Below are 25,551 nucleotides of genomic sequence, written 5' to 3'. Positions count from 1 at the left end.
CTGCAGGAGCCCCATTTGTCAACAGAGCTGTCAGTCATGAGGTCACGCCCCCTTTTTATAGCATCAAATAACTAATTAAAAGTAAACTTTTGAGAAAAATGAACACTTGGACATAAATCAGCATGATAAGAACTAACTATAATGACAGAAACCATGTTTGAGAAAAATGTATTTGACGTGTATTTTGATTTTATAGTTTGACTCATGTCCCATCTGTTAACATGGAGGAGGCAGGCTTTATGAGTTATACTGCAGCCAGTCAGCAGGGGGCGACAGAGAGGGTTTGGACGCACTTTTATGGAGCTGTCATGTCGGCCATCTTTTTGTACAGTCTATTCACACCTGTTAACCACTTGTGATAAGACGCATATTAATACCAGGTGTAAACAGGGCCTTAAAGTTCCAGGTACTTATAGTTGAAACAGCTCATCATGACAACTCATTGACTTTTAGACCACGTTGGTTTATAAATGATAGAAAACTTAACACAATATCATAGACAGATATGAAATCTTTAAAGGAATCATTAAGACTGTTCAGTACTGCAGACCGATATTGTAATATTTACATCTGTTTCTATTTGTGTCGTTTCTATTCTTCACTGCTACAGCTGCATGTTTCTATAAGTAGGTGACAAAATACTGCGTACATAGAAATATAGAAAATGATGGACAGCTATCCAACTATCCAACTTAGTAAGAAATAAACTAACTAACACTGACATACAGCTTATACAAAATTATGAACGGTAGAGTTTTCCCTCAACAAATCATGTATTAGTCTTTGTGTGTGTTCTATGATGTATTTGTGTGTGTGTTAAAATGCGTGTGATGGTTTCAGGCTGTATCAGTTGAACTAAATAATCTCAATATGACAGCAAACAGCTGGAACACACACATGGAAAGGGTTGCTGTACATGTGAGGACTCAGGCTGACCCTTAAACACTAGAACTTCCTGGAAAGCTTTGATTTTCCTGGAAAGTTGAGTCTCTGACTCTGTTCACACTTGGTTTTGAAATGCATCATGGTTGATCGGATCACAAGTAAATGTTAATAAACGTAAAGTTAAATAAACTGTTAAAAATGACCAAAATGCATTATGATACAATAACTCTTGTTTAAAAGTGGACTAGGACATGTTTGACTCCGCCTTTTTTATAGTGTATTTGGTAACGTGTCCTGATGTGTCCCTCCTAACAGGTAATTCCATCATCGGTGCAGGATGTGGTGGTTGCTTTGGTGACAGAACACCAACATTAGAAATAATGGAAAAGAGCACTGAACAGCCCGTCCAGTTATATCATTTTGACTCCTCATGTGTATGCTCTGACCCTTTAAGATTTTGACAAAGGTTTAAACTTTGACCCCACACAGATTAATGTTGTGACCCCTCAGATTATTGTTGTGACCCCACAGATTAATGTTGTGACTCCTCAGATTAATGTTGTGACCCCACAGATTAATGTTGTGACCCCTCAGATTAATGTTGTGACCCCTCAGATTAATGTTGTGACCCCTCAGATTAACGTTGTGACTCCTCAGATTATTGTTGTGACCCCTCAGATTAATGTTGTGACCCCATAGATTATTGTTGTGACCCCACAGATTAATGTTGTGACTCCTCAGATTATTATTGTGACCCCTCAGATTAATGTTGTGACCCCTCAGATTATTGTTGTGACCCCTCAGATTAATGTTGTGACCCCATAGATTATTGTTGTGACCCCACAGATTAATGTTGTGACTCCTCAGATTATTGTTGTGACCCCTCAGATTAATGTTGTGACCCCATAGATTATTGTTGTGACCCCACAGATTAATGTTGTGACCCCTCAGATTAATGTTGTGACCCCTCAGATTAATGTTGTGACCCCACAGATTATTGTTGTGACCCCTCAGATTAATGTTGTGACCCCACAGATTAATGTTGTGACCCCTCAGATTAATGTTGTGACCCCATAGATTAATGTTGTGACCCCTCAGATTAATGTTGTGACCCCATAGATTATTGTTGTGACCCCATAGATTAATGTTGTGACCCCATAGATTATTGTTGTGACCCCTCAGATTAATGTTGTGACCCCACAGATTAATGTTGTGACCCCATAGATTATTGTTGTGACCCCTCAGATTAATGTTGTGACCCCATAGATTATTGTTGTGACCCCACAGATTAATGTTGTGACCCCTCAGATTAATGTTGTGACCCCATAGATTATTGTTGTGACCCCTCAGATTAATGTTGTGACCCCATAGATTATTGTTGTGACCCCATAGATTAATGTTGTGACCCCACAGATTAACACACGACTGTAATTCCAGATTTAATACAAACTGATCTGTGTGATTGTTTAAACGTACCTGTATTTTTTGTTGCAGGACTTTTACTTGTGTCATACTTGTAAGAGTTTTTACAGTTTGGTTTTAAATACTTCTACAGAGGAAAAGGATGTGACTTTCCCCACCACAGCTCACATGGAAAGAGGGGAGGAGGAGGGAGGAAGGAGGAGGAGTCAGTCCCCTGGGATAAAAATCTCCACGGAGAGAGAGAAAGTCAGTGTGAACAGAGACAGAAGAACGGAGAACTTCGACTATACGGAACCAAAAGAACTGAGCTCCTCCTCCGTCAGGCGGCTGATCTGTGAGTTTCATCATTTAAACTTTCAGTTTAACTGTGTAAAATCAAACAGAGAGACAGGTAAACAAAACGAGTCATTAAATCATCATCATGAACAGGTTAGTAATATATTTGCTGTTATAGTAGTATGTCTTAGTTTCAGATGTCAGGATGTTTAAACGCCTGTTTTTGAATAACTGCTTCAGACTTGTGTGCATAAACTTATGATTGTTATTATTTTTTTATTTATATGTTTTACCTTATTTGTTCCTCAAGTCTTCTGCAGGTAAATTATCACCATTAAGAGTTTCAGGGTTGCATCCTGCTGCCTTCCTGATCTCTAAATGTTCAGACTGTGTTTCTGTCTGTCGTACGGAGGGTTTTCACATCACCTGCTCTGCTTACTTCTTAATCCATATGTGGGTCATGTTTCATGAGTGATCTGATTACTGTGTCAGTGGAAGAAGTGCTAAAATCATTAACTGTATTGTGTATAAAGGAGAGACCTGCATTTAAAGTCTCACTGCAGTAAAGGCACAAATGTGTTATGAGTTAAATGTTCTTCAAAAATCAAAGTACTCATTTTACAGAACATGTTTCAAAGTTATAAAACTGATTTATTATAATTGATTAATGAACATGTAAACGATTGTGTTGCTGTTTGGACTCAATGTTCTTTATTCTTTATTTATATATTTTTAAAAATCATATATTGAGACTCTCTACAGTTTAAAAGAAGAACTCAGTGCATCATGAATAATGTAGTTCTATCTCTCTGACAGGCCTGAGGTCAGAGGCCAGAGGTCAGGCTGTGTTTCGACTCTAAATCTTCTCTTTGAACTGAAGATTCTGATTAAAGGTTAGCAGTTAGCGGTTAGCCAGATGTCCAGATGTGGTCGCTGCAGCAGCTGGATGCTGATTGGTTGTCGTCACTGAGCTGTGATTAAACACACAGATTAGAGACTGAGCGTGTGTGTGGTCCCTTATGTCTATATTTGTGAGGACTTTCTGTTCTTCAAAGACCGTTTGAAGATTCAGGTCTGAGGATTAATGTGCGTTTGCATGTGTGTGTGTGTGTGTGTGTGTGTGTTTCTTTGTGTGTTTTTCATGACTTTCTCTAAATGACTCAAGAGTTTATTCAGCTGATGTTAAATTACATGTGATTATCAAAAACAGGCTTTAACTCGTTCGGCCTCTTAGCTCCAGTTCAATAAATGTTAATCTTACATCCTACAGTGATTGATTATTTTTGTGATTTAAGTGTAAAAAAAGTTTAATAATTAAACATCTTAAGTATCAATGTAATCAATATTAAAATCAGAATTTCAGAGTCACTCGACTTCACTTCCTGTTGCTCTGATTTATCAGTTAATTTAGTTTTACTGAGACAAGAAAACATGGGGAGGAGGGTCAGGAGGCTGCTGAGAGAGAGAGGATTCAGAGAGGAGGGAGGAGGACAGAGGGGGAGGAGGGGGGAGGAGGGGGGGGGGAGGAGGGGGGGGAGGACAGAGGGGGAGGACAGAGGGGGAGGAGGGGGCATGTTGTGAAAAAAAGGTTACTGCAGTTCAAGTTGAACAGTGTTTAAAGGGATGACAGTCTGGGAAAGTGTTCAGCTTCTAGCAAAAGGAGGGACAAAGAACCCTGAGATCTGTCTGTTCATCGTGACCTCTGACCTCAGTAGATGTCTGCAGCTTCCTGTTTACACTGGAGGAAAGTTTGTATGTGGCCGGTTTCAGATTGTGTGACTGTGAGTCACTGCTCAGGGTCCAAACAGCCCACGGTGTACTCTGTTTTGTGTTTACAAGACCTAGAAGACAAAACCTTCTTCAGCCCACAGAGACACAGGACGGGTCGCTTACGTGAGCTTAATACAAAAGTTAAAATGTTAAAGATATTCAGTTAAAGAAAAGTCTCTCTTTTGCAGAGTTATTGAGCCCATGGCCCACTGATGTCAGCCTGCAGGGTTCAGTGATGTTGCAAAGAGTTTATTTGGTTAACACAACTGGCATCCATCGACCAGCAGTGGTTTTTATACGAGAGAGAGTGGGTGGAGGAGGTGCACTGTTTTCTCTGGGCCCGCTGAGCTGCAAACACAGGCTATATAAACACGTGGATGTAGCCACAGTGATGTCACACTGGTTTGTGGGCTACAGTTCTGATGACTCGTGTTTGGCATGTTGGCCGTCGCCATCTTGTTTTTTTTGGTAAATGACCATATTCCAACAAGAGGGCTGCAGGTAGAGAAGAGGAGGGAGGGATAAGCAAACCTTTAGTAATACGCTAATGCTAGCTCTAGCTTGGTTAGAAAATTCTTAATTCCACACACTAATAAAGAAAGATTGAAACATAGCTGCACAAACATTGTTTTGGCTTTCTCGTCATGATGGACCGCGCAAGACTGACCTGTAAACAAGAGCAAGCAAACAGGGGAGGGAACAACTAAACATTTAGACAACGTATTGAAATAGTTTGAGGAATGTACATTTTAAAGTGCTTTTAATCTGAAAAACCAAAACCACCACCACTCCTCTGTTTACTTCTATTTCTTTATAAACTTAAAGTCTTAATTAGTCCAACTCATGTAGGAGACAAAGGCCAACAGGGCGTCTACATATACACATTTCTTTATATAGCCGACATTTGTAGTATTTGACCAGAAATGTTGAAAAAAGACTCCAGGATTGTAATCACCTGTTTCTCCTTCTGTGTTTTAGGTTGGCATGTTCGGTCTCAGGATGACTTCCTGTCAGTTGTCCCTCCTCTTCCTCTTCTTCCCTTTGGTGTCATCCATCATGGCTGCCACTCAACCTGCCGGCTGCAAAATCCGCATCACCGACAGGGGATTGGACATGTGTAAGTACATGGATCTGATCCGAACTATAACTCTAATCCAGATTTAATCTATTTTACGGCTGTGTATAATCCAGGTTAAAACTAACGTCTAAATATGAACAATAACTCAAAAGTTATCTAGATTTATCAAGATTTAAAGAATGATCCAAGTTGAAAATATAATCAATATTTAAAGTAATCCAGATATCACATGAGATACATACACAAGTATAATCCAGTTTTGTAATCCAAATTCAAACTATAGTTCAAATCGTAAACCACATTTAAACTGCGATCCTTATCTGTAATGTAATCCAGAACTGGGATCTAGATTTCAATGATTTTCCAAATGTAAGGTATAAATAATATTTTAATTGTTATCTGGATATAAAGTTTAATCCAGATATAAAGTAAGATGCATCTTTCTAGTCTATTCCAGATTTATAATCCAGATTCAAACTTTAATCCAACTCCAAACCAACACACAACATTTGATCTGTAATCCAGATTTAAACATTTACTCAGATTTATTTATTACTGTATTTGCTTTGTTTAAACTGCAATCAGTTTGTGTTTCTATTAATGAAGTATACAGGGTACCGTAGCATCCGTAGCATGTGACATGTGTTTTGTGTTTTCAGTGAAGTTTGAGACTCAGAAGTTTGTTGCAGAGGAGCTCAGTAACATCAGTATGCCAGAGATGAAGGGCAAAGAAGGACGCTTCCAATACACCATCACTGAGTACTCAAACTCCATGAAATGTAAAGCACAATAACACTTTAAATCTGAATACTCGGCATGTATATTAATACCTTTTCTTTCTCTCGTTTGTCGTCAGTGTGAAGATTACTGAGTTGAATCTGACTCACGTTGACCTGAGTTTCGTCCCTGAAGTTGGTTTGTTGTTCGATGTTCAGAACTCCTCGATCTCGCTGACTTTCAACAGACGGGTCCTCTACTGGTTCTTGTTAGTTCTCCAACAGAACATTATTCTAAACTCCATCTACAATAACATAGCTCTAGTAGTTCTCTTACAGACAAGTATTTGTTTTTTGACAGCAGGAACTTTCCCCAGGAACTAGGAACCTTTTGGAAAACTCTGTGCGTTTTGATAGCAGGAACCAGAGTCTAAATTTAGTTCTGGGGTAATTGATTTTCACTCCTGAAAGGGGGTAGTACTTTCCAAAGGTCCAGGAACTTTCAGGGCGGGGCCTGCAGTGCTGATCATTTCTGATTGGTCGAGTACTCGCAGTGTTTTATTTCACCCGAATTAATTCAATGAAGTTGTTATAGTTCTCCAATAAAGCACAAGCTGAATCTCCTCCGTGCTAACAGGCTAACTGTAGTGTCGCACAGTTGATGATACCGGCCCGATCGCCGCGTTTTATCGCGTCATCTTTATTGTGTGGCCTTCATCTTCTTCTTACCGCCACCTTGTGGACTGGCGGTGTAGTGCAGTTACTTTTATTGCTTCTCCATACGTCATTGGCCTGATTTGCATAATCTACCCGGGGCGCAGACGACAATGGGCCACAGGAACCATTTGGTGCCTTGAAGAGAAGTTCCTGGAACTAAAAATTCCTGGTACCTTAAGTGTATTAGTTCTCCTTTGGAACATACTGAGCATTAATATTATTAAAAGTTCCCATGCAGAATAACTTAACATAGTGTTGATATAACTCTAATAGTTCCTCAGCATAACGTTGGTATAACTGTGATAGTTCCCCAACAGAACATTAATGTAACTCTAAATGTTCCCCATGGAACAAATATTTAACACTAATAGTTCCCCAACACAACATTGATTTTAATGTAAAAGTTCCCCCATGGAACAATAATAGAACTCTAATAGTTCTCACACAGATCAATAATATAACATGTAATAGTTTCCATGAAACACTGATGGAACTGAGGGTAATGTGACTAAAATAGTTCTTCTACAGAACACTGTTGATGATGATTACGACGATGATGCTGATGGTAGTTTGTTGTGATGATAAAGAAGAAGAAGAAGAAGAAGGTTATAATGATAAAGAAGAAGAAGAAGAAGGTTATAATGATAAAGAAGAAGAAGAAGAAGAAGGTTATAATGACAAAGATGAAGATGAGCACAAAGATAATGAAGATCGTTGATAGGGAAGATTAAGATGATGGTCGTAGCTGACGATGGTAATGATTCAGATGATGACCAAGCTGATTAAAAAGATGATGATGATGATGATGATGATGATGATGATGAAGGTGGTTGTCAATGATGATGATGTAAATGCAGATGCAGATGTTGGTAGCTGTATTCCTGTCAGTGATGAAGATAAGCTGTTGTTGTATCTCAGTTACGACACAGGAAACATCAACGCCTCGGCTAAAGGAGTGAACATCAACACGGTCCTGAATCTGATCAGAGACGATGAAGGTCGTCTGAAGATCAATAACATCACCTGTGACGCCAACATCGCCAAAATGAAGGCCAAGTTCAGTGGAACGCTCGGGTAAATACTGTGTACTTGTTCAGTGATGGTTAGTGTCAACCTGACGAATGTATTGATGTAGTAATCTGTAAAGATTAACGGTTACTGATCAGTTTTCATTTAATTATCCCTAATCAATGATTAATACTTACTGATGTTTCACCATGCTGTCATGTGACCTCAATCAGGCCAATCAGGAACTTTTCCTAATCACACCTGTGTTTTTTCCAGGAAAGTTTATGAATTCCTGTCCAACCTTCTGACAACAGGCATGCGCTTGCTCCTCAACAATCAGGTGCGTCACCTGTCTGTCTCTGAACGGTCTGTCTCTCTTATAAGTCTGTCTCTTTGACTGTCTGTCACCTTTCTGTCTCTCACCTGTCTCTGATCTGATTGTCTCTCTGATCTGTCTCACTCTGACCTGCCTGTCTCTGTGACCTATCTCTCTCTCTTATAAATCTGTCTCTTTGACCGTCTGTCTCTGTTAGCCATCTATGACCTGTCCGTCTCTGACCTGTCTCTGACCTGTCCGTCTCTCACCTGTTTGTCTCTGACGCGTCTCTCACTCTCTCTCTTGCCTGTCTGTCTTTCTGACCTCCCTCAATCTGAATTCTTTCTTCCTTACATTTGTTTCTTTCTGACATGTCTCACTCTGACCTGCCTGTCTATCTGACATGTCCCTCCGATCTGTCACATCTCTCTCTCTGATCTGTCTTTCAGTCTGATCTGCTTGTCTCTCTCGAGCCTGTCTCTGTCTTTCTGACCTGTCTGTCACTCTGGCCTGTCTGTCCTTCTCTCTTGTCTCTCTCTAAGGTCTGTCCCGCTCTGAAACACTCTGACATGTCTGTCTCTCTGATCTGTCTGTCTCTCTCTCAGATCTGTCCCGCTCTGAATCATGCTGCTCTGGATCTTGTAAACTCGATGTTGGAGACGATCCCTGTGAGGACGGAGGTCGATCAGTATATCGGGATTGATTATTCTTTGATTGACGATCCGGTGGTGACGTCCAGGAGCCTCGACATGAACTTCAGGGTCAGAGTCTGATTATACTTATATTTGTATTCATGTTTTTAATATACTTACATGGTGTAAACTGGTAGTAACTGCAGTTGTTCTGTCTGAAGGGGATGTTTTTCGACCTGCTGGACCAGAATGCCACGATTGAGAACAACGCCGTCGAGCCTATTATCAAGGAGTACGACAGGATGGTTTATCTTGCTCTGTCGGAGTTCTTCTTCGATAGCGGGATGCTTGCCTACTATAAAGCAGGAATCTTCCAGATGCACATCGTCAATGAGAAGGTCACAACCACCACAGACTTTCACAGTCACCATAATACATCCAAAACCACTATAGATCCCCAAAACCTTCACTCAATCTCCAACCTACCACACATTTCTGAAAAACCAGCAGAACCTTGTGGGACCAGCACTGACTCACCAAAACCAATGTAGACCCCAAAACCCCCAGAGACACACCAAACCACCATCGACACCGCAAACCTCAGACCCTCAAATATAAAACAGACTCCCAAACTGCCGGAGAATTTCACAACAATTATCCAAAACCTCTATAGCCAACCCAACCCCAACCAAAACCTCTATAGCCAACCCAACCCCAACCAAAACCTCTATAGCCAACCCAACCCCAACCAAAACCTCTATAGCCAACCCAACCCCAACCAAACACCCAAAGCCAACCCAGACCCTTGATCAAACCAATAAAACTACACAGACTCCCAAAACCACCACGGACCCCTAATCCACTATGGACACCCAAAACCACCAAAGACCCTAAAAATTACACAGACGCTTCAAACCATCAAAATCACCACAGAACCCCAAAAACCACAACCACAACCACAAATCACTACCACAGACCACACCAAACACCCCAAACTATCATGGATCCCCAGAACCACTACAGAACCCCAAAACTACTAAAGCCCCCACAAGCCATCAAAGACCCTTTACACTACCACAGACCACCCAAAACCATCACCAACCACCCAAACCAACACAGACCACTGCTGACATCCGAAAACTACCCGAATAACCACAGATCGCCAAAACCACCGTCTAAACAACTGCAGCCCCCACAGACCATCACAAGCATCCTAACTGCCACAGACTATCCAAACCACCTGAGATCATATAAAATCTTTAGGATGCAAAGCAACGACTTCCAAAAGCACCACAGACCACACATATCACTTTAGACACTCAGAACTAAAGCAGACTATAACAACCAAGTGTAAACCACCAAAGACCCTCAGAACCACACCAGATGCCCTCTGACCCTGAGACCACTAAAGCTAACAGCAGCAAGATTACTCTTTAGAAGTAAAGAGATTCTGTCTGACCCTCACTGTTTCTGTCTCCTCTCATTCTTCAGATGCCCAAAGACATGGAGATGTTGTTAAGAACCACCTACTTTGGAGCTTTAATGATGCTAGTAAGCCAATAACTTTCTTCTATATACACTTTATGCCTGTGACCACAGGAAACTGTTTATTGTTCAGGATGAATATATATAAACGATACACCATTCATGTTCTCCCTGTGTAGACCAAGCTGAAGTATTGTAGTCGTGTGTATTTTGACAGTACTTCTTGCTCCCTGTTTGTTCCTAGAATTAGAATTTGGTGTGGTACCTCAGTACTGTGTACTATTACAGTACTTTGTGTTCTCCTTGTGTGGTCCTGGGAAACAGCAGTTTTTGCAGCTTAACCCTGTTCCTGGTAGAACTCAGAATAGTACTGTAGTGTTCTTACAGTGTTCTCTAAATAGTACCCGGTGTAGTACTGCAGTACTGCACTTATAACTATATTTAATATTCATCATTTTACATATCATTTATATTCATAAAAGATCACAAGCGGCGCCCAGTTAGTGACACGTTGTCATCAGCCAGCAGTGGTTGGTCTGCCAGAGAGGGTAGGCGGAGCTAAGTGGGTGCACTTCCGGTTTCTGTAAGCATTGTGAGTAAACAGTAATCTACTATGGCTGAACAAACAAAGAACAGATGGATGACTACAGATACAACTTCAACAAGAAGTGAAAATCCAAAGAAGAAGAAACAAACTCGACGCTCAGATGAAGCAAACAGTCTGAAAAGGAAAGCGACCGTCAGCCAGGAAAATCAAGAGTTACAACCGGGGGGCCAACAGTGGACGCCTGGTTAAATTGGGAAAGTGCACTCCTGCAATTATTGTTTATTGCCATTAGGGGCCGCTAAAGAGAACCGACTGAAATCTTCAAGATTGGACCTTTACGTGAACACAGACACTGGCGGCTTACGGAAACCAGTAAGCTTAGCAACCAGTAGGGCTTAATTATTAGCAACCACGGTCCATTGAGCTCCCTCCCGACTTGCACACTGCAGTGAGGGGCTTCTCCATTTAGAGTAAAATAGACGATAAAGCAGGCTATGCTTTTGGGAGTGGCTCACACTCAGGACCATAGAAGGGATGGAGCTGTCTGAAAAGAGAAGCCAATGCGAAAGTGCCTTAAACCTGCATTGTTTCTAACAGCCAGAAGGAAGCGACTGAAGTCAAACTGCAGAAAAGCCTATGAGGAAAGGAGCACTTGATTTATTACATCAACATTTTCCAAATTAGTTTAAGGTCGTAGTTTAATCTCCTGTGAATCAGGACAGAGGTGTTGACATGCTTATTCATCGTCTTGTCCAAGTATGGTCACTTCTGGACTTCAAAGAACAAGATGGCGATGGGAGTGAAAGTCAACAAACTCGATGCTCGGATGAAGGCAAACAGTCTGAAAGGAAAGCGAGGAAAATCAAGAGTTAGAACCGTGACAAAGGGAGCCGGCCGTAGACGTCCGGTTAAATCGGGAAGTGTGCTCCCAGTTCTGCAGGTTTTTCATGTTAATCCTCTGGTAGAACTCAGTATAGTACTGTAGTACCGAATATTGTTACAGTACGTAATGTTCTACCTGTGCTTTCCAAGTAGAACCAGGTTAAGTACTGCAGTACTGTATTATAACAGTACTTAATGTTCTCCCCATGTTCTATGAGTAGTACGCCGGTGTAATCTGCAGTACTGTGTATTATAACAGTTCTTACTGTTCTCCCTGTGCGTTCCTGTTAGAACATGGTGAAGTACTGCAGTACCGTGTGTTATTACAGAACACGTGTTCCTTCTGTGTGTTGCCGTGTGTGTTCCTGGTAGAACCTGATGTTTTACGGCAGTACTCTGTATTTTGACACTACTCGATGTTCTTCCCATGTTATCCAAGTAGAACTAGGTTTGGTGCTGCAGTAGTATGTATTATAACAGTAATTTTCTCCCTGTGTTCTCCAAGTAGAACCAGGTTTAGTACTGGAGTATTGTTCATTATTACAGTACATCCTGTTCTCCCTGTGTGTTCCTGGTAGAACCCGGCTTTGGTGGAAGCTCCGCTCTCTCTTCAGCTCGCAGTCAATTCTCCTCCAAAAACGACCATCAAGACATCTGGAGCGACGGTCGTCATGACAGCCATCGTCAAGGTGATGGTGCTGCCTCCAGGTCAGGCTCCGATCCAGCTCAGCAGCATGACAATGGTACACACACACACACACACACACACACACACACACACACACACACAATTTACTGTTTTCATTCCAGTTTAAGCAGTTCACAGCAGTATCAGACAGGACTGATTTAAACTGTTGATCAAACATCAGAGAGAAGTTTTTATCATTATTTTGTATCATCATTTTCAACCCTTCTGTCCTCCTGCAGGAAACAAAGTTTAACGCTAAAGTTTCTATGAAGGAAAAACGTCTGGCTGTTCATGCTGACCTCCGCAGGTAAATGCACACACACACACACACACACGCACACACCTACACACACACACACGCACACACAGAACTTCTCCGTGTTTTAAACGGTGGAATCAGGGTTTATTTTATAGACTGAAACCACTTTTGTTCTTCAGGTTTAAAATCTTCTCCAACCAGTCAGCGCTGGAGTCTCTGGCAGTAAGTGACTTTTTGTGTTTACTTCATTCATAGAAAATATTACAACATCTACAGAAATACAGAGAATCACTCCCATTTGATATCAGTAAGAACCTCTGTGTGTCCGTCAGTTGATTCCTCTGCAGGCTCCTCTGAAGACGATGTTGCAGATGTCCATGGTTCCATTAATCAACAGTAAGAATCTGACTCATTAACTGTCAAACATTTAGTCACAGTCACTGCATGTTGAGCCTGTTGCCACTCCTAACTAATAAGGCACAGCAGCGTGATCAGAGGCTCAATGCCTCAAAGGCTACCAGAAGCCCCATGTAGTGGAGGAAATGGTAAACAAAAACGCTGTGAATCTGCACTCCACTGCTCCTCCTCATCCACCGGATGCGTCTCAAGAAACTGAAATTGTAAAAACTAAAAAGTTCTCAAATAATCTTAATTAAATTTCAGAATATTACATTTAGTTTCAGGTCTAATCGACTTCAGTTTCAAACTAATAAATTCAAATTCAAATTTTTAATTCAACTATTCAAATTGAGCAATTCAAATTCAGTTTCTACTGATGCATTTCTGCCCATTGACGGGGCTCCTACAGGGTCATATTTTGAAGTGAAGGGTGGCTGATTAAGCTGCTTTATTTGACGAGTTATCAGAGAGAACTTGTTGTGATGATGTGTGTACTTTTGTGTGTGTGTGTGTGTGTGTGTGTGTGTGTGTGTGTGTGTGTGTGTTCAGACTATACAAAGAGAGGAGTTCGGATTCCTCTGGCCGATGGGATGGATTTCATCGAGGAGGTGGTTGAATATCACGACGTAAGTGTGTTTACCAATGACACATTAAGCTGGATATGTTCTTAATGCTGTGTTATGAGTAGTCTCATTGCACTGTAACATGTGATGTTAAATATGATCACTCAGTGCTGCCCCCTGGTGTTGATCTCTGCAGGGCTTCATTGTGATCGGAGCAAATCTTCACTTCACCAAAGGACTGAGAGAAATGATCCAAGGCAGCCTCCCGACAGAGACAGGGACTGAGACACCCGAGACTGTCTAGATGTATATTTATGTAGATTATTAACAGTATACACAAACAATTAAAGTGTAAACAATGCTGCATAATTATATTTACTGTATATGACTCCATATTGTAAATAAAAACATGAGACAAATTAAAGAAATAAACTGCGATCAAGTGTCTTTGTAAGGTCTCTGAGCTCTACTGGAGAGATAAACACTGTTCTATCAAATGTTCTTCCCTTGTTTGTTGTTGTGATGATGGCGAAGTCACTGCAGAGACACAATGTTGTGCAATGCAAAACACCATTTTAAAAACAGGAATTTTAGAACTTATTTTCTTGTCGTCTTGTGGACGGACTTGAGAAATGCTGGATTTTTAATTGTTACAAACCTGCCTCCTGATGTCGTTCTCTCAGCATCCTCTCAGCCTGTTTATTGTCATTAAATCTCAGTAACATCTGTTTGTTGTGGCTTCATAGCGCTGTAGTGAGACAGATCTCCGCCCACCTGTGACTTGACAGATACAGTGAAACTGTCACTGACAGATGGACAGGCGCTCCACAGCTGAAACAGAACCAATCGGTAGCTGGTGTCCATCAGAGAAATCCTGGTACTGATCCGAGCTAACAGCTCATCACACTGGGCACTGGTCAGCCTCAAGGAGCTGGAAGCAGCAGGAGAGTTCATCCAGACATATTCTAAATTGAATCCAAAAGTCATTTGGATTTGAAGTTGTGTCCAGTAAATATTTCAACCCCTAACTGGAAGCTTCGTTCTGAGCGGCAACTACCCAGACAAGGGCACTGAAAAACCAGGTATGGGGCCATGAGGGGTAGTTGAGATTGGGCAAATAAATCCCATTCCAGCTCAACTCTTCATTTAAAATGCACATTACAAAAATAGTGCAAGTAGTCAAATAACATTTTTGACAACAAAACTAAACCAACATTAAAACTGATTCTGTGATCATTAGATGACTTGATGTACAGCATCACTCCTCAAACTCATTTATTTATTGATCAGTTTAACAGTTTCTCACCAGGTCAAAATAAATCCAGCAGTAAAATGATCTCAACAATAAGATGCTTCATTTACACTCACAGTTAACAGTCAAGTAATTAACTATCACTTCATTAGCAGCTTATTAACCGTTTACGATTAGGTAATATCAGTTAACTACCAATTCTCTAACAGCAAACTTTCATTATTTCTCAGGTAACTAGCAGTTATTTATCATTAATTATTTGTCAGTACAAGCCAGCAGTTTGTTTTTATTACAGACATTTAAAAAAGCATTACTTCTCTAAGTTTAACTTCGCTCATCTTTTTCACGGTGTGGGTAACCTCAGACTGTACCCACAGTTCTCTGTTTTAACTCTTTGGACAGTGGCCTGTAAACTTGTCAGCGATGTCGTCATAGCCGTGAAAACCACATTTTGCACCAGCGACTCTGCAGCCGAAGGTCAGAGCGTCCTGCAAACTTCCACCTACAGACCGAAAATATATTTAATATTCAAGTCAAATTTAAGCAAAAAATAATATTAAGAGCCACTTTTTAACACGAGTTCGGAGAGCTTTGAATTTTAGTTTACAAACACAACAATCAGAACAAATTGGATAAATGGAAGTAGAGAAAAGCCAAGGCCCTAAAATGGATCCCTGTGGTACGCCCTGTTCAACTGTTACATAATGTGATTGTGGTAAAAAGTAACAAACTTCTCAAAGACAATCATAAAGGTAAATGAAACCAAAATAATTCCTGGTTAGAAACACCAAAAGCAAGCAGTAATCAGAAGATGATAGAAATAAATATAGAATCATTGCCCTCTAAGTTTAATAAAGTCTCACCGTTGGACAGCGTGTAGATGACGGCAGAGTTGAAAGTGTCTCCGGCTCCGAGAGTATCAACAAGACTCTCAGGAGGAAAAGCATCCGAATGAACGACCACACCGTCAGGACCCAAAGCATCGGCTCCTTTTTCTGCCCAGGCACATATCAGGACAGCCCTGAGAGACAGACAGGTCAGAGACAGACAGAGAAAGACCGGTCAGAGAGCAACAGTCAAATGCGGAGGTTTAAAAGAGAGAAAAAAGATTTAAGATAGACAGACAGGAAAGATGGAGAGCTAGACATGTCAGAGAGACACAGACAGATCAGTGAGAGAGTGAGGCAGGTAAGAGAGACAGAGAAAGCTCTGAGGGACAGACAGGTCAGAGACAGAGAAAGCTCGGAGTGACAGACAGGTCAGTGAGACCTAGACAGAGATAGTCAGAGAGAGAGGTCAGAAAGTGAGACGAATCAAAGAGAGACACGTCAGAGAGTGACGGTCACATCAGAAGTGAGACAGGTCAGACAGAGAGCAAAAAGGTTTAAGGGAGACAGACAGGTTACAATGGTCACAGAGAGACAGACAGAACAACAAGAGAGTGACACAGGTCAGAGAGTAAGAGTGAGACAAGTGGGAGAGACAAATAAGAGAAATGAGACAAGTCAGAAAAAACAAGATATCAGAGAGTGAGACAGGTTAGACTGACAAGTCAAAGAGAAAGTGAGACAGGTCAGAGTAAGTGAGTTTAGACAGAGAGACGGTTAAGAGAGACAGATCAGAGCTCAGACACAGACAAACAGTTATGAGAGAGATCTACACAGATCAGAAGGAGAGACAGGCAGGTCAAAGACAGACAGAGAAAGACAGGTCTCAAAATGAGACGGGTCAAAGAGGGACAGAAAGACAGGTCAGAGAGTAATGGACAAATCAGGAGAGAGAAACGTCAGAGAGACAGGTCGGACAGAGAGAAAAAGGTTTCAGAGAGGACAGACAGGTAAGATAAAGAGCTACAAAGGTCAGAGGGAGGGAGACAGATCATTGAAAGAGTGAGACAAGTCAGAAAGGATAAGGGGGAGGGGCAGGTCAGAGAGACAGAGAAAGCTCAGAGGGACAGACAGGTGAGATAGAGAGCAAGACAGGTTAGACTGAGAAAGTGAGACAGGTCAGAACAACAAGTTTGAGAGGGAGACAGTTCTAATGCTGACCTTTGACCTCCACTCACCCCTGTTTGACCCGACTGTAGAGGCCTTTCAGAGCAGCTTCAGCCGACAGGAAGCCAAAGTGTCGAGCGACGTCTTTACTGACGAACACCTGAGAAAAAGAGAACATCCTGAGAACAGCTGAGTACACGAGAACACCTGAGAACACCTGAGTACACGAGAACATCCTGAGAACACGAGAACACCTGAGAACACAAGAACATCCTGAGAACACCTGAGTACACGAGAACAGCTGAGTACACGCGAACACCTGAGAACACGAGAACAGCTGAGTACACAAGAACAGCTGAGTACACGAGAACAGCTGAGAACACGAGAACAGCTGAGTACATGAGAACACCTGAGAACACGAGAACAGCTGAGTACACGAGAACAGCTGAGAACACGAGAACAGCTGAGTACACGAGAACAGCTGAGAACACGAGAACAGCTGAGTACACGAGAACACCTGAGAACACGAGAACAGCTGAGTACACGAGAACACCTGAGAACACCTGAGTACACGAGAAGCTGAGTACACGAGAACACCTGAGAACAGCTGAGTACACGAGAACACCTGAGAACAGCTGAGTACACGAGAACACCTGAGAACAGCTGAGTACACGAGAACAGCTGACAAACTGACAGAATCCATGCTGTTACAGACTTTATGTTCTACATGTTCTCTCTCACCACGTCACCGTGAGGAAACAGCTGATACAGCGGCTCCCTGGTCTTCTCTATTTCCACTGAGATGATGATTCTCTGTTGCTGTGGCAGCGAGCTGTTATACTTGACTACCTGCTGGATCATCTTCACCTGTTCCTCAGCGTTTCGGCCCTGTAGGAGTAAAACAAAGACAGAAAGCACTAAAACACTTTATTATACTGGTATCCTGTAAGATTTTACTCGGTTAGTCGAGGTTCTCAGGTTAGCCTGATTACTTCTGTTCCCTGATCCCTTCACTAAGCCCCGCCCCCTTTGTGACCGGGCTTCCTCTGTCTCAAATGGTACAAAATGCTAACACAATGATAACTCTTATTTTGAGCTAACAATGTCAATTTTTCCAACTGAAATATCAACTTTTGCTGACAGAATTGATTAACTTTAAATTTAGCTAGCTTGCTAATAAAGCCAACTTAAGCTACACGTTTGATAAGAATGCAGACTGGCTACATTATTATCGTTTTCAAGTGAATTGTTTTAAAAGAAAAATTAATTAGCTGTAACGCTAGCTGCTTGCTAATTAAGCTAACAATAGCTCCAATAGCTTGATATGAATTTTCAACTAGCAATATTTAATGTTTTCAGTCACAAAAGGGCGGCTTTCAGGAAATATATGTTTGACAAAAATTGAGCTAGCTCAAACAAATCTCAACTATTTCAATTTAGCGGAAGTAGCCGGAGTGAAACTTCTCCAAACTCAAGCAGAACAGAGCCTCATAAATTACGATCACATTGTTTTCAGTTGACTTGTTTTAAAAGCAGAATTAATTAGCTGTAATGTTAGCTTGCTTTCTAATAAAGCTAACATTAGCCTCAGAAGTTTGATAAAATGCAAACTTGCGAAAAAAACAAACATTATGACACCACAAGTGAATGTAGCTCTAGGTAATGTTCTTGCTAGTTTTAGCTAGACCTGCTAACGATTGTAGCTTATGTCAGAGCAGATAAACACGTAATAAATTCTTTATAATTTGGTGATTTTTGTTTACAAAGACAACGGAAAATAAACACCACCCTCTAAAATATTTAAATACACACTCTTTCACCACGTGGGAAAATAAAGCTGTACTGGCTCGTCAGGTACTAGCTTCAGTTGCTAACGCTATGAGTGGACAATAGCTGTGCGGGGGGAGGGGTTCAGCTAAGGGTCATTTGGATTCAGTCTGGTCTTGATTGATCATTTTAGTCTGGCTTTTCAAATTAGTCCAATCAAACTGGTTTAGCCAGATTAGCTTCAGTTTCACAGATTTGGACTGTCGCTCACCTCCCAGTGGATCCACTTGAACTGTTGGAGGTCGACTTTGGAGAAATCCTCCGCAGTGACATCCGGAAGGTTCCTGATGGACAGATAATGAGGTCATGGTTCATGTTCCTCATGAATCCACTCAGGACTACAAACAGAAACTCCACCATCACTCTGTCACTCAGTGTCAAAGTTATCTTAGTGTCTATTGTCATTGACCATTAACCCCTCCCATTTTAATCAGGACAGAATAGCTGTTATAAATAAACATAAACATTTTAAACCCTTAAAATGTTCATTTGATAAAACTGAGCTGCTCAGTGTTTAACAGAGGCAGGAGGAGTTCCTTATGAACACAAAGGCCAGAAATGTAAACATTTTAAAATTAAACTTGAATTATTAATGTGTCTGTTAAACTTTATTAAATACATTATCATTTGGAAACATCTGATTGTATCAAATCCATTTTTACTCGATATCAATGATCAAACAGACAATCACGTGCTAATCAGAAGTGGACTTGTATTCTGACTTGTACTTTAAATGCATGCAAAAAACTGCAGACTGTCTGTCATTGTTCGAGATGCAGGTAAAGACATTATATGTCTTTCATTTGAGACTAAACATTGTTATTTGAGAAAAGAGTACTAACATGCAAGCAAAGTAAACTCCAGTAATCCTCCAAAGATGAGGAAATTGTTGATAAAAAGTTATATGGAGGGTAGTGCAGCTCGAGTAGCAGCCCCCTCCACGTACATCCAGAGTCTACTCGAGAATGTTAGAAAAACACTGAGATTTTTTGGGCCTTGTATGCTTTTACTGAGATATTAGACAGTGGATAGTGTTGGAAACAAGGGGAGGAAAGAGTGGGAACAACTCGCGGCAAAGGGCAGAGAGTGGGAGTCGAACCTGCCGCATTGAGGACTGTAGCCTCTGTACGTGGGTTGCACGAATTACTGCTGAGCTAAACCTGCGCCCTAGAGACACTGATCTTTAACTGGGAACTGCTTTATTCAGTGTTTTTACCAGTTGCAATAAATTGTGAATTTTTTATTTTTTGTATTACTGTAGAAGTGGATACTTCATCTCTCAGTAAAAACTTTGTGAAAGATGAACATCCTGATGTAAACAAGCTGAGCTAACGCTAGCAGCAGTTTGGTGACCAGCCCCGCAGACACGCTGTGTCCTCCAAAGAGACAGAGACTTTTAAAGTTGAACTGGTTTATTCAGTGTTTTTACCAGTTTTTGTGTTCTTTGCTCTTAAGAAATAGAGTACAGGGGGTTTTTGTTGAGCTCAGTTGGTAGAGCAGGCGTAGAGCAAACAGAGGCTACAGTCCTCGTCGCACTGATTGCAGGTTCGACTCCCGGTCTGTGATCATTTAATGCAAGTCATCCCCCACTCTCTACTCCCCATGTTTCCTGTCTCTATTCAGCTGTCCTATAAAATAAAGGCAAAAGCCAAAAATTAATTAATTAATAAAGTCACTATCCGGATACTGGAAGCATTCTCACATTATATTTCTTAATAAATGTCTTTTTGTCATATCGTCGAGCCTCGAGTGTAACTGACATGGGACAGTCATGTGACCTTTCTGGCACAAACGGTGTGATCCTCTGACTTTTGTCTTTTTGATGCCACTTTTGTGAGTTGAGTTCAGTTTATTGACTCATCCATTGATCAGATTTTAAATTTAGAAATGTATAAATGAGTCTCTCTTTAAAGTCCAACAGTCACCAGGTAACATCTAATTTTATTTCATTCAAACTTTCACAGACTTTCACTGAAGAGTTCACTTCCAAAATCACCACAGAAATCATAAACTGCCTGTACAGGCGACACTAAGGGTGCTTTTGTTGTATTTATTGTTCAGGGTATTTGTTTTAAAAGTGTCTGTTGTAAGAAGGAGATGGTGAATTAAGTTGAAGCACCTGTACAGGTATGTTTATTAAATCTGATTGATCGTTTTGGAAGGAAACTCCTCACAGACGTCAGATTAGAAATAGTTTAATGAACATATTTCTTCATATTAAAGAGGGATCAAAGTCAAATTAAACAAATTAAATGAATTAAGGAAGATTACGTGACACAAAACCACTGCAGAGACTGAAACTAGACCGAAGAGTTTGTGATGATTTTAAGTAACAATCCAACATTGTACAGACTAACTCAGAGGCAGATGTAACTATTTCACCGCTACAGAGAAAAGGCCTGGACTGTTAGCCTAGCTTAGCATTGAGACAGCACAATTTACCCCGTTCAATTTCCCAGACCACTGTTGAAACTTCTTTGATTGTACGTCTGTAAGCCAATAACATCCGCCCTAAGCTAAGCAGCTAAGCTAACTACATCCTGAGTCCAGTGTTGTTCTAAACCAGGGTTAGCCAACCCTGCTCCTGGAGGGTTACCTTCCTGCATGTTTTAGGTTTCTCCGCACTCTAACACACCTGATTCGAATGTTTCCCTCGTTACCAATCCCCTGAGACGCTTCAGTTGGTTGATAACGAGCAGATCATTCAAATCAGGTGTGTTAGAGTGCGGAGAAACCTCAAACATGCAGGAAGGTAGCCACCCCTGTTCTAAACCATGTGCTGTGTTCGAACTGCCGTACTACACTAGCAGTACGTACGTTGGCCTAAATGTAGTCTGCAGTATGCAAACAAAAGCAAAATGTGCAGTATGCCAAAAAGTACCCCGATCTGGTACTGACTCGGAGAAAATCTCCAGTATGCATCGGACCATTCCACCTCGCCTACTGTATCCCACAATGCAAAGCGCTGGAACATCACAGCGGCATTTGAAATGACGGACAGCTGCAGCATTCCAGCAGAAGGGGGCGCTATAGCTAAGGAAGCAGCGGTTATTGTTTACTTCCGCCTGGCGTAGCATACTGCAAAATGAATATGAAAAGCTCCTCCATACTACAGACTACTGCCGAACGCAGTATGCAGTATATAGCATGTAGTATATAATATGTAGTATGTAATATATAGTATATAGGACAGCATTCGAAAAGAGCCATTGGCTGTGTCCGAAACCGCATACTAACGTACTGCCTGCTACATACTCAAACAGTATGTACTGCATACTCCCTCCTAACCTGACTATTAGGATGCCGTTCACATCATACTCAGAGCCATCTTCTCCGTATCACGTGACTTAATCGTTTACGTATGTCCGGTCTGATCTCTGGTCCATCTCCACCATAGTAGAAGCTGAATAGCCGCAATGCATTTTGGGGCGGTTGAGTACAACCAGTGAGCTCCCGTCTCATACTCAAACATCCGGGCCGATCTAGAATACATGCGGGCATTTCTCGCATACACAAAATTGCATACTATGAGATGGGAACGCATGACATACTCAATTTTACGTCACGGTTAGTATGATTAGTATGATAGTATGCGGTTTCAGACAAACCCCTAGTCTGTATAAAAAGTTGGCCGACATGACAGCTCCGTGATGTGAAGCCAAACCCTCTCTATCGCCCCCTGCTGACTGGCTGCAGTATAGCTCATAAAGTCGCCTCCTCCATGTTAACAGATGGGACATGAGTCAAACTAGAAAATCTAATTACACGTCAAATACATTTTTCTCAAACATGGTTTCTGTCATTATAGTTAGTTCTTATCATGCTGATTTATGTCCAAGTGTTCATTTTTCATGGTGTAATGGTGTCGTCTCTTGAGGCCTGACCTGCGCTCAATCTGATTGGTGGATTCAGCTTCTCTCTGCAGTGATCAGGATCAGGATTAAATTAGATTGGGATCAGGTGTTCAAGCTTCCTTCAGGTGGGTCAAACAGCGTTCACCAAACACCTCTGTTCATTTGTGTTATCTGCCTGCAGCACTTGTAGGTGTTCTCTATGATGTTTCAGAGTTTGTGTATCCTTGAAAACACAAAACAAATGTTAATGACCCATCCTATATTGGGGGTAGATACTTATCTTGTGTCCATTAAACACTTCCTGTGATTGTTTACCCTGTGAGTGTTAGGGGTTAGCAAACTAAGTTATCCAGTCTATGACCAAGGCTAATTCATTAGCTGGCTAACGAGTGAGTTAAGAACAGTGTTTCCTTCAGAATGAGACTCTAGTTGCCTGACTAGCAGTTGACCAGAGTTTTATTTAAAAGACTAAAGAAGCTCAGAGGTCATAGTGGACAGCTAGCTCGCACACGTCCGGAGGGAGAGCGAGCAAGTTCAAATACTGTCATTTAAGTTCCTGTGAAAAACACTGATGTTGGGTGTGAATTGGGAGATTTTATTCTCTGACATTTATTCCGAAATGTAGGTGATAAACTCAGTCACACAGCAGATCTTTGGCTCTTTAACCTGCAGTTGAACAATGTAATCAGATCTCTTAAAATGTTTTTAGTGACATTTTAAATCTCCTGCTGGTCATTTGTTGTTTTTCTGATTCATGTGAGGGATGACGTGCGTCTCCACAGTAACAAGGTCTCAATGACAAAGAGGTGTTAAGTGAACGTTGTTTGATTCCCATCGTCTGCCGTCGGGGCTTCTTACGTGTCAGACAGAACGACCGTTCGAGATCCGCTGGACGGACAAACCACACAACACGCACATGGAGTTTGACCTTCGACCTGCCAAACCACAGCCGAGACATTGATCGCACGCTGCGAGAAGTCGGCCATGATGAAACTGACAGAGAAAGAGACAGGAGACTGCTTCTTATCAACTCTGCCCTCCAAAATAAAACTGCAGTCACACAGAAAACTGTGGTCTGATTGGTGGAAGAGAAGGGAGGCAGAGCGGCTCCGTGACGATGATGACGATGTTCCTGAAACAGAGGAAGTTAGTAAGACACACACACGCACCTGTTCACACCTGTTCATGTGCAGTATTGTGCGGCTTCCTGTGCTGATGTTGCTGATGACCACAGAGGCTGGAAGGACACACTGAGCGTGCTCAGACACCAGAGACACGTCGATGTGGAACTTCTGAAAATCCTCCAAAATAAAACTACAAACAGGAAACTGTTTACATTTTCCGTTTACTACAAAATAAAGCTACAAACAGGAAACAGTTTAAACTTCCCCTTTACTCCAAAATAAAAGTACAAACAGGAAACAGTTTACACCTCCCCTTTACTCCAAAATAAAAGTACACACAGGAAACAGTTTACACCTCCCCTTTACTACAAAATAAAAGTACAAACAGGAAACAGTTTATATCTCCCCTTTACTCCTGCACACTCGGTCCTGAGACCCTTTTTAAGCAAAAGCTTAAAAAAACACTTTCAACAGGAAAAAGTGTTAGAAGCTACAGGAAGAGCAGAAGAGGAGGGATCCCTCTCCCAGGGCGGACAAACAGGAAGTACAGAACAGACCAAACAGAGAATCAAAGAAAATACATGAGAGAGAAAGTTATGATGCAAAGTTTGATTTTAAAACAGTCGTCCTCTTTTTACTATCATAATAAAATCTCACTTATTATTAAACTTATAAACTAATGTATTGATAAACCTATAATTCAGCACTCACTCGGCCACAGGTCCAGCTGACAGTGAGCCCATGAAGGCGGAGGGCGCTCCGAGCAGCGACAGAACCGTGCAGGAGTTTGAAGCGTTTCCTCCTCGCTGCCAACGCTGAGACAAACACCTGCAGGAAGGCGGGACATTGTTCAGTTACATAGGCGTAGAACAAAACAGAACAAGACAACGTTAAACAGTCAGTTAACAGTTAAAGTTACATTTAAAATCCTTTAGCTGTACTGCTAATCCATATAGTATCTAGTGGACCTGTATTACTCTGAACTGACATTGGGTGAAAGGAGGGTACACTATTATGATGCCATAGTGATGACTTAGAATAAGAATAAACCTGTAAATAAAATAGAAATTAAAGCTGGAAATATAAAGAGTATTTCATAAAAGAAAAATGATTCTACTATACACATATTTATTCACTAATTTATTACATAAAAGAATAAAAAGGGAAATGAAAAGTGTGGAAATATAAAGAGAACTAAATCAAGTAACAAAGAAGTTAATAAAATATGAATATATAAGACAAATAACAAAGAATAAAAGAATAATTCTAAGCAGTTGTCTTTCTAACAATGTATATATTTAGGATTTCTTTATATATATATATATGTATGTATCTTTCTTATTCTTGCATTTATGTATTTTCTTTTATGGCACCGCAGTGTCTCTTTAACCTGCACGTCTCTGAACTGTTAGAGGAGCCCGAGTAAACAGAGAAAACCACCTCATACAGTTAAACTAGCGTTTAAGAGTTTAAAAGTCCGTAAACATTGTGTTTCTGCTGTCAGAAAATCTGATAAAACTCGAAAAGAATAAATAACTGATCGGTTATGGCTCGTGGAAATTTTTTATTAATCATTTATTAGAAGATAACGACTTGCTGTTATCTGCTGTCACTGTTAGCATTAGCTTGTCTTAGCATTAGCCTGTATACTAACCTGCTGTCAGTGTCCTCTTCGGGGTATCTGTCCACCACGTTGATGATGTCGAGACACACCAGACCCACACACAGAATCTTCTTCCTCTTCTCTTCCTCCATGTTGATCAACACACACCGACTGTGGGGCGGTGACACACACACACACACACACACCGACACCGACACACACACTGCTGCGGTCTGGACTTTGACACACAAAAG

The 25,551-nt window shown here is 41.2% G+C and overlaps 2 protein-coding genes across 3 annotated transcripts; one reads left to right on the top strand and one right to left on the bottom strand.

Annotated features, from left to right (window-relative positions):
- Window positions 1-2,570: 2,570 nt before the first annotated feature.
- On the top strand, window positions 2,571-14,051 carry pltp (phospholipid transfer protein). Of its 2 annotated transcripts, none has more exons than XM_069678366.1 (15): window positions 2,571-2,641; window positions 5,332-5,470; window positions 6,091-6,190; window positions 6,288-6,416; window positions 7,783-7,938; window positions 8,149-8,212; window positions 8,794-8,949; window positions 9,042-9,218; window positions 10,312-10,371; window positions 12,313-12,477; window positions 12,662-12,729; window positions 12,861-12,903; window positions 13,014-13,077; window positions 13,630-13,706; window positions 13,840-14,051. In XM_069678366.1, the coding sequence occupies exons 2-15, from the start codon at window positions 5,338-5,340 to the stop codon at window positions 13,945-13,947; spliced, it is 1,500 nt and encodes a 499-aa protein (XP_069534467.1). In that variant the 5' UTR covers window positions 2,571-2,641; window positions 5,332-5,337; the 3' UTR covers window positions 13,948-14,051. The 2 variants fall into 2 exon arrangements, with proteins under 2 accessions (XP_069534467.1, XP_069534468.1); XM_069678367.1 differs by lacking the exon at window positions 2,571-2,641 and adding an exon at window positions 3,432-3,476.
- An 862-nt stretch (window positions 14,052-14,913) lies between these two features.
- khk (ketohexokinase) lies at window positions 14,914-25,449 on the bottom strand. Its single transcript, XM_069678785.1, has 8 exons — window positions 25,349-25,449; window positions 24,406-24,522; window positions 23,750-23,884; window positions 18,928-19,000; window positions 17,631-17,777; window positions 16,961-17,049; window positions 15,759-15,916; window positions 14,914-15,397 (listed from the first exon to the last, which is right to left on the bottom strand). The coding sequence occupies exons 1-8, from the start codon at window positions 25,447-25,449 to the stop codon at window positions 15,282-15,284; spliced, it is 936 nt and encodes a 311-aa protein (XP_069534886.1). The 3' UTR covers window positions 14,914-15,281.
- Window positions 25,450-25,551: the final 102 nt, after the last annotated feature.

The sequence above is a fragment of the Semicossyphus pulcher genome, unplaced genomic scaffold (genome assembly GCF_022749685.1).
Source record: "Semicossyphus pulcher isolate SPU_LCO1_2020_fin unplaced genomic scaffold, fSemPul1.0.p SCAF_3, whole genome shotgun sequence".
Taxonomy (NCBI): Eukaryota; Metazoa; Chordata; class Actinopteri; order Labriformes; family Labridae; genus Semicossyphus; species Semicossyphus pulcher.
This window is presented reverse-complemented; position numbering and strand designations above follow the sequence as displayed.